The following is an 18,096-nucleotide window of genomic DNA, read 5'->3' on the forward strand; positions in this document are numbered from 1 at the left end:
CATTGGTCTTTTTCATGCGGTATGGTATCTTCATCAAGGGCGAGTGTTGAAATAAAATGAGCGTTAAAGATGCGACAAGTAAGCGAGAAAAATTATTCGTCTCAATTATTTTAATTATAATTAAAATTTTATACCGGGCGGGATTGAACCGGGATTACGTTTTTAGTAAATAACTTTAATATATCTTTAAGGGTCATCTCGAGAAATTAATACCACTAGGGACAATTCTTCCGAGGAGAGGTATATTTTGGCTTGCCAACTTGTTTTGACGTCACAATGTTAACTTAACAAACAAATACGTGAGAGGGGAGACTTTTCAGTCGGACAAATGAGCAGTCCATTTGACCAACTGAGAAGTCGGAAAAATGGGTGGGGTGCATTTGGCCGACTACTCTTTTAAAAGTTTTAGCCGAAATTCTGGTCGGCCAAATAAGCAGCCCATTTGACCGACTGCTCATTTGGCTCAGTCGGCCAAATGAACGGCTCATTTGACCGACTGTTATATTATAGGCTGTCCTATACTATGTCTTTAGTGTTAGGTTGACTTAAAGAACAGGGAATGTATTCTAAGTATTGGCGTGTGACGGCGCCGTGCAATTGCTTCGCTCGAGCGCTGGGGGCTCGGACCGGCGCCCACCAGCCCAGTTCTTTATAACCAATTAAGCTGGGCTTTCTAAAACGCGACCTAGAGGGCAGTACCTAGCCAAACGCACGTAGTATCGTCCTACCGGAAAAACCAAGATATTGGAAACGCGTCGAGATCGGAAACATAAACTTTCTATTTCAGTCGGCCAAACGAGCAATCGGCCGAATGAACAGTCGGCAAAATGCACTGTCCATTTGACCGACTGAGACGTCGGCCAGAGATAATTGTGAGTGCGAAAGAGTGTATTGACTTATTTGCACTATGAGATGGCATGAGTATTGAAACTTTGAAAGTAGATGGTGTACTTCAGTTTTGTTTGTCTTTTTCTCAATATCAAATATTTTTAATTCTCAAATAAATTAATGATACAATTTTACATTGTAAATTCAATCATTAGTATTGTCAAAAGTGACAGGCTTATGTCACTTTCGATATTATCTCTCTTTTTATCTCAAGTTTTACCTTAAATACTCTATTTTACATTTGAGAAACATACCAAAGAACAATTTTAAGAGAAAAATAAACAAAGAATAATTGGAATAAGCGTATTATTGTACAAAGCACTTAAGTTTTAACAAATGTGATTATTTCATTGACTTAGTTTCAGAGCCAATGAAACATTTTGGATTTTTTTAATCAAAAAGCGGTATGTACCATTACAAGGGTTATAAAACATATAGAAATTAGTGAACTATTTTTTTTTACATTTGAATTAAATTAATATACACTAAATAATATTTTTTTATCAATCTTGGGAATGATTTTTCCTTAATTTCACAGGGTTTTTTTATTTACCAGTTGGAAAATAAACTATACAAAGGAAACGCAGGCTTTTGTTAGCCCAAATCGAAGATATAAACGAAAAATATATTCAACAATTATCATGGCTCTTCAAGGTAATGAAAAAAATGTTTCCTTTTTATCTGTAGAACGTAAAAGATGTATTATTTTGTCTTTTAATTAGGTTCGTTGCCTTGCAAGAACCTTTCCAATCTTCTTCTTCTTATTTCCGATTGAGGATCTGAGGAATTACTCTCTTGGGCTGAAGGATTTTGAGGAACTCCTTCTTGAGCGGCATTTGTTTCTAATAAAACAAACCAAACAACCAATAAATGTAAACAACTAATTTTCATTTGTCTTTACCTGAAGTACTGGCGCCTTGTGAACTTTCTCTATTTGCGGAAAAAGTAGATGATTGATTATTCAACTCTGGAGATCTATTGTTCAATGAAAATTATTCCAAAAAGTCAATTTTAGGATTAACCTATTTTCCTGACCTTATTGTATTAACTACAGAGCTATACTGCTGCATTTGCATGACAGCCGCATCTAATAAAGTTTGTATATTTCTCAGGCATCTTATGCGGGCTTCAACATTTTCTCTCTCGCGGCCTTCTAGTGCCTCTAATTCCTCATGTGTTAATCCGCTAAAATCAGCTGATGGCATAGGAGGTGGGGGCAAAACTAGTGAAATAAAAATATATGTTATTGTTAATTTTTCATCTAGTACCTGACAAATTTCTTACAACAAAATGGAAATAAAGGCACTGGTGGCATATAGAAAGCCTGAGCTGGCCTATTAGACGACGAAGCACCCGGTTGATTACTTGCAGATGCGCTGAACGATGATGGCTGCTCTGAACCTGGCTGTGGTGTTGCTCCAGCTGGTCTTCCAGCAGCTGCAGCTGCCGCTTGTTGCTGTTGCTGTACAGCGAACAAGAATGGAAATCCACCTCCCAAAGGTGGTACACCAGGCCCTAAAATTTAATTTTAAATACCATTGTTTTGTAATGGATAATCTTAAATTATTTAGGTTGGTGTTTACAATTAGGAACTTGTCCAGGAGGCATTTGAGGAGCAGCACCTGGAGCGGCTTGAGGAGCAGCTCCAGCCTGAGCGGCGGCTTCTCCTCCTCGGAGTGCACCATTGGGAAGCCTTAGCACATCCATTCTACAAGTGGGACAAGTTTGCTGACGTTGAAACCAAGAACGCAAGCATGCCGAATGAAAGATATGATTGCAAGGTAATTTTTTGCTGGCTCCGGCAGCCCCTGTCATTTCTTCACGACAGATAATGCAGACATTATCAACTGACGCCAAGTCTTCAGGTGTAGCATCAGGATATCTGAATTAGTTTTAAAAAAATGAGTAAGACAAGAATAATTTTCAATTGTGTTAGTCAATATTGTAATTTAACAGATGTTGAGTTTCAACTCAGAGCGATAATTTTATTTCAACCTATACTGATATCGATTTTCAGAGAGTCACCCTTTGTGTGTTCACTAAATCAAAGCTCATGAGCCTCATGGTTAGCCGTGCCATCTACCCATATTTGAGAAGATTGGCTTTAAATAACTAGATAAAATCGGTATCAGTAGATTTTTCCTATTAATTAGTAAAATCGGTAGTTTAGATTGCGAAACCAATTAAATGGTAAAATCAACACATTGGTTTGGACCCAACACTAACTTTCAGAATCAAAACCCAAGAATGTACTTATTTACACTTAGAGAGAAAGAGTATGTTGAGTCTATACACATTCATGATGAGAAGGGGGAAAACATTATATCACAAGGGTGTTTTTAATATCCAAGAATCTCTTAAGATATTAATTTTAGAGAACTAATACTGATTGGGAGAAATCATATCAACTTAATCATTATCCTTAAGTATAAATACATTCTTGCAAAAACCTTACAGAGTATTCATATTCCTTATGGCTCTACTTGACATGATTACATCATTCACTGCTTTTTTGAAAGCTCTAGAAAAAATAATACATTTTAAACATCAACTTCACAAAATATTTTTTTTTACTTGTAATACCTCATACTAAGATACATGGGTCGGATTGCAAAGAGTGGAAAAGTGTGAATCTTGATCATGATGAACATAAATGTCAAATACAAGATTACTTTAATAAATCCTACAAAGATAGAGCATTATATATTGATATATTAAAATTCGCAACAAAGATGAAAGTGCCATACCCATGACTAGTTCAGTATAAAGTAAATAAACCGCTTTGTTTTCCCATGGATTATCTCTCTGCAAGTCTATCGTGTGAAGAACATATTTGATAAATATGTTCATGACAACAGTCAGAAGAATAGCATACTGTAAAATTGAACACATTACTCAAGCTGAAATACTTCTCTTTTTCACCCAAAATAAGTACCTCAAATCCAAAAACAAGTTGTACCGAAGCACCTTTAGTTAAAGTGCTGTGATAGGCGTGCCCTACAAATAGATTGTCCAGACCTCCTAATAGCATTAACAACGCTGCAATAACAGCTGTTAATTTTGATTTTAACATTATCTAACTCTAATATCTTACAGGCCACCCTGAGATGAAACAGGTAGGATATTACTGGACTTCTCTCCATCTGAAACAACACAAAATTTATAATTAACATCTTAAAAGCTAAGAATAAATGATAACTTATTTACATAGTCAACTCTGTCTTCAGCTAACCAATGAAAACATTTAAGAAACAAGAGTAATGTGAAAAGCGCCACAAATTTTGGGCTAAAATCTTCTCGAAAAACTGTAAAGGCTAAACATGTTTCTGTCACCGCATACCATGACCGCTCGATCAAATGTTCCATTTCCGCAGCTCGTAACTGTCCAAAGAAAACTTTCCGGACAAGTTTTCCCATTAATAATACAAACACAAAAGCTTGTAGATAAATAACCTAAATAAAGATGGACAAACGAGTTAAAATTAAAAAATCAATATGATTATCCCATGAAATAATGACCTATATGATTCGTGAAAAATATTTACAAGAACTTAAAAGCCTGGTGTTTGTTATTACTAGCAAATATTGTTTATATCTAACAAAGCATATAGGTCTTTTTGTCTCATGGGACAGCCAAATAGTAGCTAATTAAATAGTTCAATTACAGCCATGCTAGGATTTGATTTTGTAATGTATACAACAGATGGATAAAACTGTTGCTTCTGAAAATAAGCATTTCCAATGACAGTCGTTGTCAAAACCACACTTCCCAAGGCTAATAAGGCAGCACGCATGTTGGTAAGATTTTATGCTATAAATGAAGAAAATTTTAGAAATATTGTAATTTAATATTGATGTGTTCCAATAAAATCTATTATTATTATTGTAGGTTATAGCTCAATACCAAATAGCAACCTTTTCTCATAACGCTTTGGGTTTAATTCTAAGTTAACAATTTTGTTAATTTCAGTTTTGAAACTGAAGTTTTCTTTCTAAACCATGACCTAAGCAAAGGCTTACTAAATATTCAGGCCTACTTCTTACTTTTCTTTGGTTTGTTTTGATAATTAATTTGTCTTGGATTTACGGTAAATAAAAGCTACATTTGAATACGTTGAACATTAGTTACGTTTTACATTTTAATTTCTATTTTTCGTTATTTATTTATCTCATTCGTATACTAGGCGTTCTAAAGTACTTGGACTTTAAAAATGACGTGTTTTATTTTTCCGGAACCGGAAATCTAAAAATCAAGTGTTAAAAAAAAATGCAGTAGATGGCGGAAACGTTCTTATAAAATATTTAATTTTTACATTTAATGTAAAAATTATGTATTTTTTTATTTTAGTTGGTGAAAACAAGGAGAATCGTGTTGTAAATAATGACGATGTAAGATGAAATTTTCATCGATCATGAAGTCACTGACGGAGGAACCGATTCAATACGAATGGCCTGGCGCAAGATAGCACAAAGTAGCCGAGTGCAGGGCAGTCAGTGGGAGAAGGCGTCAGCATAGTCAGACCGTGGCGGTGAAGATTGCACTGGTCGTAGTTGTCAGTTGGCCGCAACTGAACCTCACCAGCAAAGTGTTATCAAAGATAATATAGACCACATACCCTAGATTCGAATCAAAGACTGTATAAATTCTTATATAAGCGATAGCTTATATCATAGAAATCTCATAGGTAACTAGAATGCTGCCGCCTACGGCCGAGCTTGACGCCAGTTCGCCTTGAACCTTCAGCCAATGAGAGGCCGTAGAGTGGTTCCGCCAAGGAGGATAATAATCCTCCTTGGTCCGCTACTATAGCGGGAGATAGGCGACGTCATTCTCTCTGGTGACATTAAATTCTTGGCAGAACCACTCTTTGAGCTCTGATTGGCTGAGATCTGGCAATCGTCTGCCACGGCGTTTGGCCCATTTGCCAGTTACACGGCAGCATTATAGTTACCTATGAGATTTCTATGGCTTATTTAGTCTTTGATTCGAATTCTGAGTTTTCTGATTGACGGTTTTGTAACGAAGCGTTTACCCACTTTCGGCACGTGACCTCCGAAAAATCAACCTCCATCGATCGCGGTCATAGTCCTATCACGGCCAACATTGATGACACTCAATTGCGCGTCATCTAAGTTGGTCATGGTCTTATCTTAATTTAGTTGGTTACCATGGTAACTTTGGAGCTAATTTTTTCGGAGTAAGTGGGAAAACGCTATTGACTACGCGCGAGGCAGTTATTCCGAATCTATTGTTTAACGATATTCTAGATTGATTCATAACACTCCCTATTGAAAATAAATCACAATCACATAATAGCGTAAGGCCACTAAACAGAATGATTTCAACCGATTTCAGTCGTCGTGAGATTAAAAAAAATTACCTAGTAAATGAACTTAATCAAATCGTGTTGGCGCCATCTATCGTATTATTGGAAAACTAAAAGTTACTATATTTTGGCAAAGTGTCTGTTTATAGAAACAGATGGCGCCAACACTATTCGATAGAGTTGAAACTTAAGCCTGATTCTCCTACTCGAATAAAACGTGTTCCGCGAATCCCAGATTGGTTTGGATCTTTATTTATTCTACCTCATTGGTTCGTCCATAAAAATCTTATACTTCTACCTAGACTGCTCCAGTCTATATACGGGAGAACCTGAAGCCAAGATATTTTATAGCAACGACTTATGATTATATAGTTAAGTTAGAAGAGACCACCTATGGACTGTGAGAAGGATGATAAAATACGCGAAAAAGTAGATTAGTCCATAATTAAAAGGGATAATATATCTAAATCCTAAACGGTACGAGTTATTAGTAAGTTTTTTAATTTCTTCAAATTTGTTTAGGATTTAGATATATTATCCCTTTTAATTATGGACTAATCTACTTTTTCGCGTATTTTATCATCCTTCTCACAGTCCATAGGTGGTCTCTTCTAACTTAACTTATCGTATATACTATTCTCCACCACACTCCCCTCTTTTCGGCTTTCCGTTGCTATGCAACGCGTTTTGATATTTTTAATGTTTAGGCTTAGTTTCTCTTTTCGATATAACAGTCGCCAGCCAGATTTCCCGCACGGTACTGATGAGTTCCAAATAGAACGAAACCGGTCTACCGTTGGAATTTCTGGCTATTTTATTTAGTTTTTATGTAGTTTATTACTCGAAGATCTATTTGATCCGAGATTCGCTCGAAGACCTATCGGTACGAGTTATTAGTAAGTTTTTTAATTTCTTCAAATTTGTTTAGGATTTAGATATATTATCCCTTTTAATTATGGACTAATCTACTTTTTCGCGTATTTTATTATCCTATGATTATATAGTCTTTGCTTAAGCTTCAGCCAATCAGCGGCCATTCATTGACTACGGCCACGGCCAACTCGCGGAATTTCGACGAATGTGTTGGCCGCTGTAGCGCGAACAGCGCGTGATCAATTACATTAATTTCATATATTTTGTGTGTATATCGGTTATTTATCGTTGCTCAATGGGTTATTTTGCGTGCATTAATTGGTTATTTTTCGTTGGTCAATAGGTTATTTTGCGTGCATTAATTGGTTATTTTGCGTGCATTAATTGGTTATTTTGCGTGCATTAATTGTTTGTTCTGTGTACATTCATTGGTTATTTTGTGTACATTCATTGGTTATTTTGTGTACATTCATTGGTTATTTTGTGTGCAATAATAAGTTAGTTTCTGTGCATTAGTTGGCTATTTTGGGTGCATTAATTGGCTATTTTGGGTGAATTATTTGTTTGTTTTGCGTGCATTAATTAGTTAGTTTTTGTGCATTAGTTGGTTATTTTTGGTGAATTATTTGTTTGTTTTGCGTGCATTAATTAGTTAGTTTTTGTGCATTAGTTGGCTATTTTGGGTGAATTATTTGTTTGTTTTGCGTGCATTAATTAGTTAGTTTTTGTGCATTAGTTGGCTATTTTGGGTGATTATTTGTTTGTTTTGCGTGCATTAATTAGTTATTTTTTGTGCATTAGTTGGCTATTTTGGGTGAATTATTTGTTTGTTTTGCGTGCATTAATTAGTTAGTTTTTGTGCATTAGTTGGCTATTTTCGGTGCATTAATTGGCTATTTTGGGTGCATTAATTGGTTCTTTGGGTATTTAATGGTTACTTTTCTTGCATTAATTGTTTATTTTTTTAATTATGCGATGAAAAGGTACACATTACACAATGAGTTTCCGTATAATACTTGATAGAATAAAGTTTTTGGGATACAATACATTTATTGATTTTGTTTCCTATTGATAAATAATTCTTTCAATAGTGCATAATTTAATTTTCATTCCCTATAGGACTAGAATGCATAAGACGTAAAAAGAGAATAGTTTAATACATATCATAAACTTATGACAAAGAAACAACTCCTACCTCTTCAACGCAGTATTTTTTTTAAATATCTCCATTCTCTATAATTCTGCCCACTTATCTTACAAAATGTATGTAAAGGACGTACGCCACGAAATTGTATATTAAAATTAAAGATATACTTATAATTAATTTCATTAATTTAATGAATAAACCTTAGAAAAGAAGTTTTTCAAAATATATTTATAAATCGCTTTTGAAATCTTGAAATGGAGACCTGTTTAGCGTTTGAAAGTCAAACAACCTTTCGGAAAACAGTACGCCATAAATAAAAACCTTTATACACGAAAAACAAGTTGGCAAGCCAAATATACCTCTCCTCGGAAGAATGGTCGCTAGTGGTTTTAATTTCTCGAGACGACCCTTAAAGATATCTCCGCAATTCAGAGTTATTTACTAACAAGTTGGCAAGCGAAAATATACCTCTCCTCGGAAGAATTGTCCCTAGTGGTATTAATTTCTCGAGATGACCCTTAAAGATATATCTCCGCAATTCAGAGTTATTTATTAAAAACGTAATCCCGGTTCAATCCCGCCCGGTATAAAATTTTAATTTTAATTAAAATAATTGAGACGAAACAACCGAATTTAATTTATTCAGAATAATATAAATTAAGTAGTTACAACAGCGAGTTAGACGTACTAAAACAATGCACAATTGATTTTAACCCTATTTACAGTACAAGTTTATCAGTTAAATATAATACGAAGCCGATTTTAATCAAAGAAATATCTACAGAGGGTATTTGTATTTTTCTCGCTTACGAAATACTTGCCGCATCTTTAACGCTCATATTATTTCAACACTCGCCCTTGATGAAGATACCGTAGAATAGCAATATATTCGACATCTGGTAGTGGACGACTCGTAAACTTCCTGTTGCCGTTGTGATACATACCGCATGAAAAAGACCAATACCGTCCAATTTCCAATATCATATAATGACTCGCACACCCAGGAAATCAATGACTGCATTAGAAATCATAGATGTCCAAATATCCACACCAATAAAAAACGTATTAACAAGAAGCGAAAAACTTACCATCACAAAGCACAGAAAGCCACTTGACTAAACCACAACTCGTATATCAATAAATGACCGTAAACGGAATAGTTAGTGCGACGCCTTACCATTAACAAACAGGAATTTTCGACGTTATTATTATGAAACCGGATAAGCTAAACAACACGACGTACACACTATAAAGTCTCCTTCAAAACTGGACGTTTCCGTGGAAAAAAAATAAACTCAAAAAACAAAAGATAAAAATATAAGATCAAAGAATAGACAAAAAACAACATTATCTCGATCAGTAAAAATAACATACGACTCTTCCTTTGCCTAAAACCCAGATACATATTATATTAAAAAAAAAGAGTATCCGAAACAAGTTGGCAAGCCAAAATATACCTCTCCTCGGAAGAATTGTCCCTAGTGGTATTAATTTCTCGAGATAACCCTTAAAGATATATCTCCGCAATTTAGAGTTATTTGTTAAAAATATTAACCCATTTCTATCCCGCCCGGTATAAAATTTTAATTATAATTAAAATAATTGAGACGAAACGACCAATTTTAATTTATTCAGAATATCATAAGTTAAGTAGTTACAACAGTAAGTTAGACGTACTATAACAATGCACAATTGAATTAAACCCTTTTACAGAACAAGTTAAATATAATACGAAGCAAATTTTAATGAAAGAAATATCTACAGAGGCTTTTTGCGCTAAAACAAGATTTAACCTTTAAAAAATACCAGATTAGGCCTTCATAAATTCATTAATAAAAAAAGACTTTATTACCTATTATGCTTACGATGCCTGTCTTAATTTCAGTGAATCTAAGCAGCTATCGGTGGTTCTGTGGTAGAGCGCTCGACTGCCAAGCCGAATGGTCTGGGTTCGAAACCTGGGTGGCGCATTTGTTTTTAATCAATAGAGAAACGCTAAATTAGAATTTCTTCGATGCAATAATTTCAATTTCAATTCTATTTCAATTAAACCAAAATTTCGTACTCTATTAAATACGCTTCCGATAAAGCTGAAGGTCTAATTTTCAATAAGGCGTAACAAGTGTCGGTGGTTCTGTGGTAGAACGTCCGCCTGTCAATCAGGAGGTCTCGGGTTCAAATCCCGCCCGATGCGATCGCAAATTGATACTAAGACGAATACCGTGTACAACTGGTGGAAACCCTGCCATTGGACGTTGAGAGGTAGCATTACACTCAGCACTCGGTCCGTCCCAAAGTCATTAAGAAGAAGTTGGAGAGAAAACGCCCATATAAACACAACAGACTCAACATGCACAAACATCAGAACACAAACACAACAAATTCAACACTCACAACCTACGCATAAACATTACAAAAACGTAATACACCAAACCGTCACGACGGTGAGCGAAAAAACACCATCCAAACCAAACCGCAAATGCATCCGTTAACGCTCACCGTCACACGGTGGTTTTGCCAACCCTTTGAGAAACTGCGTACGCAGTGATTACACTTTGCACCGAAAATGCGAACGCGTTCGCAGTCCTGACAGACAGACAGACCCACCCACAGACCCACCTACAGACCCACCCACAGACCCACCCACAGACCCACCCACAGACCCACCCACAGACCCACCCACAGACCCACCCACAGACCCACCCACAGACCCACCCACAGACCCACAGACAGACACGGTCGTTGTATAACCCCTCCTAGGGGACTTTGTCCCCTCGGAGAGGTAAAAACTAAACCTAATGACATAGAAACTTGGCTTAAAAATAACAACCTCGAACTTAATAAGTCTAAAACTGTTTGTATGCTCATCTCAAATCGGAAAATTAATTTCCCTATCACTAACAATGTACGTATCGCTGGTCATACCCTGGAAAAAGTTTCGTATTACAAGTATCTAGGCCTTGAAGTAAGTTTATACACAGCAAACTTATTAGAGCAATGATAGTTTATTTCATGTCACTGAAAAATCTGACGTATTTACAATTTCTAACATTTATATATATATATATAGGAAAGACCTTTACTCTGACGTCACATAGTTATCAAGGTTCATAGTTATCAAAGTTCAAGATTAGTTTTTTAGTACGTACAACAACTTTTTTTTAACAGTCAAATTTTTGAGGTTTCTTCACAATTCGCGTTGTACATCTGGTTTCCGTGCCAGTAGGGATCTCTTTATGGGGTTGACTAAATGGAGGCCATATTGCAGGAAAGGGCGACGGTGGAATAGGACCATGTCTGTCTTGGAGCCATGACGACGTAGAATTTCCTTGTTCGAACGTCTGAGTTAGTGAGGTCGGTTCCTGAACTGTTCGCGGAACTGATACTCGCTTTGTAGGTGTCTGCTTAAGTCGTTGGGTTTCAAGCGGTGTCTCAATCCGCTGGATACGTCTTCCCGGAAGCGTAAGGAAAACTTTATCCATGGATAAGTCTCGATATGAAGAGGTAGTTGGAGGGAGCGTTGGAAGGAGCACTCTGTTTGGAAGTTTCAAACACTTATTTTCTTTATTCTGAGTGTTAATTACCCTAGGACGTAGGTGAACTCTGGTTTTTCTAAGACAATGACCTTCTTGAGAGTTGAGAATATAAGAGTGTGGTGCCATCTGATGAGAAATCGTCGCCGGTATCCATTCTCGATGCGCATTCTGATAGTACACCGAATCGCCTGGGTTAAATTTTGCTGGAAAGGGATTGCGTAAAAGAGTCTGTGCCTGGACCATAGCACGTTGCCGTTCATGTAGGGTGTCTTGGATCTGTTGGATAGGATACTGAGGTTGTAACGTTTCCTTGGTCGTTGTGCTCTCGGTCCGAATCTGTCGTCCCATCAGCATCTGCGCCGGGGTTGGTAGGTTGCCAACTGGAGTCGTCCGATACTCCATCAGCACATAATTAAGGTCACGACCTTCTTTCTGGGCCTTGATCAAGAGATTTTTAATTGTCTGTACTGACCTCTCCGCCATTACATTTGATTTTGGGTAATAGGGACTACTCGTGATGTGTTGTACACCCCATGCTTGTAAAAATTCCTTGAATTTGTAAGATCCAAAAGGAGGCCCATTATCAGAAAACAGCCGCTGCGGTGCTCCATATCTAGCAATGTGAGGAATAAGAAACTGGATGACAGCCTCGGACGTAGTAGAACGCACCTCTCGAGCCTCTATGAATTTTGAGAAATAATCTACCAGAATAATAAGTTTCTTATCTTTTACTTGGAAAAGATCCGTGGCTACATTTTCCCATGGAAGATCAGGTACCGGGTGTGGCTGTAACGGTATCGCTGGATTTGCAGGGTCTCTAGAGCGGCCAATGTGACACGCCTTAATAAAGTTAGTTATATCTACAGTCATCTGCGGCCAGTAGACATTGAGCTTCGCTTTTGCTATACACGCCGTGGTACCTTCGTGTACAGAGTGTAGTTGCCATATAACCTCAGTCTTCATGGTTCCAGGTATAAGAAGGCGATTTCCACGATAAAGTAGACCATCAGCTTCGTGAAATTCTTCTTGATGGGGCCATATGACCTCAGTGCACCAAACAATTTCTTCTGGGTCGTAGGCCAGCCCTGGTAAATGTACGTTCGCAATATCGGGTGTACTGAATCATCGCGTGATTCTGTTTGAAACGTCTTCTGTTTTTGGTCAGAGAGAACAGTCAAGGCATGGATGGCGGCGAAAGACCCTTCCATCTCGGTTGTGTCAATAGACGTCTGTGGAAGAGGCGCGCGAGAGATAGTATCAGCAATCGCTAGGGTCTTCCCGGGAACATAAGCAAGAGAAAAATTGTAGCGGAGTAAGCGCAGGACCATCCTCTGTAGGCGAGGTGACAGCAAATGCATGGGCTTTTTGACAATTGCAATGAGAGGTTTATGATCAGTTTCTATACTCACATGGGACCCCGCTATGTAATAATGAAACTTTTCACAGGCGTACAGGACGCCGAGTAATTCCTTCTCAATTTGGGCGTAGTTTTTCTGGGTTTCGGTTAGCGATGTGGATGCAAATTCAACCGTTTTATCATCCTGGAGCAGAGCAGTGCCAATACCGATTGAGCTGGCATCGACAGTTATCTTACAGGGACGAGTAGGATTGAATACTGCTAGAATAGGCGCTGCCGATATTAATGTTTTGATTCTATCATATACGACCTGCATGCTTGAATCCCAGTTGAATACGGCGTCTTTCTTGAGGAGAGCTCGCAACGGTAGCGCTTTTTCGGAATAAGCAGGAAGAAATCTCGTTATGTAATTCACCGTCCCAAGAAATCTCTGCAAGGCTCGTCTGTCATCTGGAGGCGGTAAGTCAATGATCGCTTTAATACGCTCGGGATCAACTTCGATTTTTTCTAGCGAGATAATATGGCCCAGGTATTTGATCTTTTTGACAACGAGTTGAAGTTTTTTGGAACTAAAAGTCAAGTCATTATTTCGAGCAGTCTGTAAAACACGTAAAAGTAGTTGATTATGGTCTGTAATATTTGGAGCCGTAAGATGAAAGTCGTCCGTTGCTATGTATGTGTTTGTAAATTTTTCAGGAGGAAAGATTTGATACATTACTTGCTGAAATACTTCTGTCGCTGTGCATATACCGTAGGGAAGACGGAGATAACGAAATTTCCCAAACGGGGTAGAGAACGTACATAAGTACGAACTTTCCTCAGTGAGCTCCACCTGCCAAAAGGCACTCTTCGCGTCGAGCACCGTGAATATTTGGCTACCATGTATTTTGGAAAATATTTCTTGAGCAGTTGGCGATGAGAATGGTTGGCGTCTGATGGCAGGATTGAGTTTACGAGGATCCAGACATATGCGTATAGCACCGTCCGGCTTTCGCTCCACTACCATAGGGTGTGCCCATTCTGACGGACCATAGACAGGTCGAATGATCTCATCGCGCAGCATCCGCTGGAGTTCGTCAAGGACTGGTTGCTGGAGAGCATGAGGAAGTCGATGTGCCACGGATACAGATGGTATGGCATTTGGTTTTAAGTGAATCTGGTACTTTATCGGAAGCTTTCCAATTCTGTCAAAGACGTCTGGAAATTGCTGTATGATATGTTGGGGATTTAGATCCGGAGTAGCAGTAGAAAGTGGTGGAAGCAATGATCCAGTACGTGTCACTCGTTGAACCAGTCCCAGTGCGGTCAATGCATGGGTGCCCAGTATTGGGACCGCGTTAGTAGCAGTTACATAGAACGAGACTCTTTGGCTACTTACGAATGAGGCACATGAAAAATCCGCCATACCCAAGACTGGGACATCATGCCCAGTATAGGCTACTATACGGCGAGACAGTGGTCGTAGAGAGGGTCGGTTCAGAAAACGGTCATATGTGGATTGTGGCAGTATGTTGACTTGCGAACCGGAGTCTAATTTAAAGCAAACAGGCATATTTCCATTCGTCCTCGGTTGGCAAGTGATCAGGCTCAGACATCTCATCACATATAGCAGTCATAGTATGGATAGTAAAGTCCAGGGCATCATCTTGGTGAAAACTTGTGGAGTCGAGAAAGTAGGTCTGAGGTTGATGAAGCACATCGGACGGGTTTAAGAGTTCTTCAGAGTATGGCCCTTGCGTGTAGTCACCAGAGGAATAATGTTGCAGTGTCATGTCAGGATCCAGTTGACGAGTATTTGAAGCCGACAGCTCGTCCAGGGAGGAGTAGCCAGGAAAGCCAGTGGCATCCGGTGTATTAGGAGCTGCTATGAGAGAACGAACAGTGCCAGATTGACAAAGACTCGCCCAGTGTCCTCTACGGCGGCAGTTGTGACAGATAGATGCGGCTGCCGGACACCGAACATGGCGAAGATGCGGAAGACCACAGTTCGTGCAAGCAGGAGAAGTAGATGACAAGTGAGAAGACCGTTGGTGAAGCTGTGGCCGTGGAGGAAACTGGAGTCCTCTGTAAGGTGCAGACTGAGGATGGTTGGAAAAATATGACCGGTGTCGTGGCGCACGATAGATCTCTGAAGAACGGGAGGAAGTATAACCACCCGGACGGACTTGAGAAGAAGACTGGTGAGAAGCAGGGTGTAATCACCGTGGATGGTTGTACAAGGCATCGATACCAGCAGGTATCGGCGTTTGAGGAACCCGTTGTAACGCAGCATGATTAGTTGAAGATTCATCAGCTTGACAGATCGTAATAGCTTGGGTAAGAGTCAGATTTTTATGGGAAAATAACGTCTTGCGAAGCTCAGGTTTGTGAATACCAGATAATATCTGGTAGCGGATCAACGAGTCTTGCAGTTGCCCAAAATCACAGTGTCGTGCCTGCGAACGAAGCTCAGTCAAGAATTCATCAAATGGTTGGTGTTGTTTCTGAGACATATGAAAAAACACATATCGATGTGAGTCTGGATTATTGTATGGTTGGTAATATGCATCAAAAGCAGCGTAGATTTCCGCTAATGTGGGGTCTTGTCGACCAGCAGGAAGAGGAATGACCAGATTATCATATATTCGCCGACCGGCAGGGCCTAGAGTATACAAAAAGGTAGCAACTTGAATACTTGCAGTTTCATTTAAAAGTTTCGAAGCCGTAGCAAAAATCTTAAAGTTGTCTCTATAAGCGGCCCATGCCGCGGCGGGATTAATGCTTCCCGGGTCGAAATGATCGGGCCCACGAAAAGCAGAAGCCATCTCAGGAACAAGACGGTAAGGACGGAGCAGGGTGGCTTCACATTACAGCATAGAGAATCCATGGAGCTGGGTTAAACTTCTGACACCATGAAGTAAGTTTATACACAGCAAACTTATTAGAGCAATGATAGTTTATTTCATGTCACTGAAAAATCTGACGTATTTACAATTTGTAACATTTATATATATATATATAGGAAAGACCTTTACTCTGACGTCACATAGTTATCAAAGTTCAAGATTAGTTTTTTAGTACGTACAACAGGCCTTTGGATAGACGAATCATTAAACTGGTCAAAGCATGTGGATTATGTCGCTAATAGAATTGCCTCCAATATATACGCTCTTTTATTCAGTACTCAAGTTATGTTAAACTTCTATTACGCTTTAATATATTCATATGTTAACTACTGCACCTTTATTTGGGGTAACACAACCCAAGAAAACATTAATAGACTATTTATTTTACAAAAAAGGATTGTTCGTGTCATTGCTAAAAAGAACTATTACGAACACACCGCCCCTATCTTTCAATCTCTAAATATTCTGAGAGTTTCTCAAATTATTAATTACAGCTCTTTGGTCTTTATCTACAAGTCTATAAATAAGGCAGACCAATAAACTAAAAATAACTAAATCTAAACTGAACCGCAGGCTTAACTCAGTGTTTCATAAGGGAGCAAATTTATTCAATTCCCTACAATCTGACCATATATAACAAGTTCACAAAAATTAAAAAACAAAGTACAATAAAAAATATCCGCAGATATTGTATTCATCCATTTAGTAACAAAACCCGCCTTATCATAACGGTTCCTTTACTTTAACATTTTCCCTTAGGAAGTCAATGGCTCGGCGGTGAACTATCCACATGGTAACAATGCGACCCGAGTTCAATTCCTGATCACGATCAAATTTTACATTAAAATACTTAAATATTTAATTAAATATAAGATTAATATAATTTATAAATATTTAATTAAATATAAGATTAATATAATTTATAATTATTTAATTAAATATAAGATTAATATAATTTATAAATATTTAATTAAATATAAGATTAATATAATTTATAAATAATAAATTAAATATAAGATTAATATAATTTATAAATTCGCCAAAGCTGTTTTCGAAAAACAACGTACTTTAACTAGCGTCGGTGGCTCAGTGGTTAGAGTAAATCTCTTGCACGCAGCGAACCCGGGTTCGATTCCCGGCCGGCCCCCATGAATCGGAAATTGAGACTAAGACGAATACCGTGGAAACCCTGCCATTGGACGTTGAGAGGTTGCATAACACTCAGCACTCGGTCCGTCCGTAAAGTCAATAAGAAGAAGTTGAAAAGAAAACGCCCGTACTAACACCACATACCAGCGCTGTCAGATTTTTAAACGGAAATTATGGTATCGACGATAAAAAATTATTGAATTCTTCGCAAAATTATTGCACCTCCTATTTATGACGTTTTTAGCTAGTTTGCCGGAAATTTAAAATCGTTTTAAGTGTTTTCCTCAAAGATTTACATGTTCTTGAAATACTTGACCTGTCATTCGACCAAAGTAAATAACTTTTATAAATAACTGCCGGCAACAGTGACAGACCACGCGAAACTACGGAAGCTTGAACGCAAGGTTCATATAATTGGCTTGAACTAGCTCTCCTCTGTGCTGGCTGCCAGATCAATGTTTTATTCTACAACCAAGTCTGAGACTGCCGTAGGTTGAAAGAGAAGACTCAAGAGAGGACTAAGTTGCAAACCTGTCTGGCGCAGTGCTACCGCAGCCGTTACGAGAAAGCGGGGCTGAACACGGTGTTCAGAACACCAGAAAGTAAAAGCGTGCAATGACTTTGTTATTGAAATCGAAATTTTTTGAGAATATGATACTATATAAAAAAAATATTGAAATTATAGTACAGTCTATCAAAATTATTGTAAATAAGCGTACCATATGGTACATAGCTAAATTTATGGTACAACCCAAATTTCTACCTAAAATTATTGATTTGTACCATAATTATGGTACGTCTAACAGCGCTGCAACAGAATCAACGAACACAAACACAACAAACTCAACACCCACAACCGTCATAACACAAACTCAACATTCACACCCTACACATAAACATTGCCATGCTTCATCGTGAGCAAACATGTATCGCG

The 18,096-nt window shown here is 38.1% G+C and overlaps 2 protein-coding genes across 5 annotated transcripts; both read right to left on the reverse strand.

The window, feature by feature from the left end:
• Positions 1-979: 979 nt before the first annotated feature.
• sip3 (septin interacting protein 3) lies at positions 980-5,102 on the reverse strand. Of its 4 annotated transcripts, XM_090173741.1 has the most exons (14): positions 4,933-5,099; positions 4,554-4,699; positions 4,096-4,341; positions 3,983-4,031; positions 3,824-3,927; positions 3,636-3,762; positions 3,472-3,571; positions 3,344-3,409; positions 2,472-2,770; positions 2,173-2,403; positions 1,924-2,110; positions 1,790-1,863; positions 1,631-1,730; positions 983-1,569 (listed from the first exon to the last, which is right to left on the reverse strand). In XM_090173741.1, the coding sequence occupies exons 2-14, from the start codon at positions 4,680-4,682 to the stop codon at positions 1,566-1,568; spliced, it is 1,716 nt and encodes a 571-aa protein (XP_090029867.1). In that variant the 5' UTR covers positions 4,683-4,699; positions 4,933-5,099; the 3' UTR covers positions 983-1,565. The 4 variants fall into 4 exon arrangements, with proteins under 4 accessions (XP_090029868.1, XP_090029867.1, XP_090029865.1 ...); XM_090173742.1 differs by having other exon boundaries at positions 980-1,730; positions 1,790-1,818; positions 4,933-5,102; XM_090173739.1 differs by having other exon boundaries at positions 983-1,730; positions 4,926-5,098.
• A 9,268-nt stretch (positions 5,103-14,370) lies between these two features.
• On the reverse strand, positions 14,371-16,062 carry LOC149948644 (uncharacterized). The gene is made up of 2 exons (XM_090173711.1): positions 15,331-16,062; positions 14,371-15,256 (listed from the first exon to the last, which is right to left on the reverse strand). Exons 1-2 carry the CDS (start codon positions 15,930-15,932, stop codon positions 15,043-15,045), a joined length of 816 nt encoding a protein of 271 aa, XP_090029837.1. The 5' UTR covers positions 15,933-16,062; the 3' UTR covers positions 14,371-15,042.
• Positions 16,063-18,096: the final 2,034 nt, after the last annotated feature.

This window comes from Leiobunum rupestre, chromosome 4, assembly GCF_980474605.1.
Source record: "Leiobunum rupestre chromosome 4, qqLeiRupe1.1.hap1, whole genome shotgun sequence".
In the NCBI taxonomy this organism is placed as follows: Eukaryota; Metazoa; Arthropoda; class Arachnida; order Opiliones; family Sclerosomatidae; genus Leiobunum; species Leiobunum rupestre.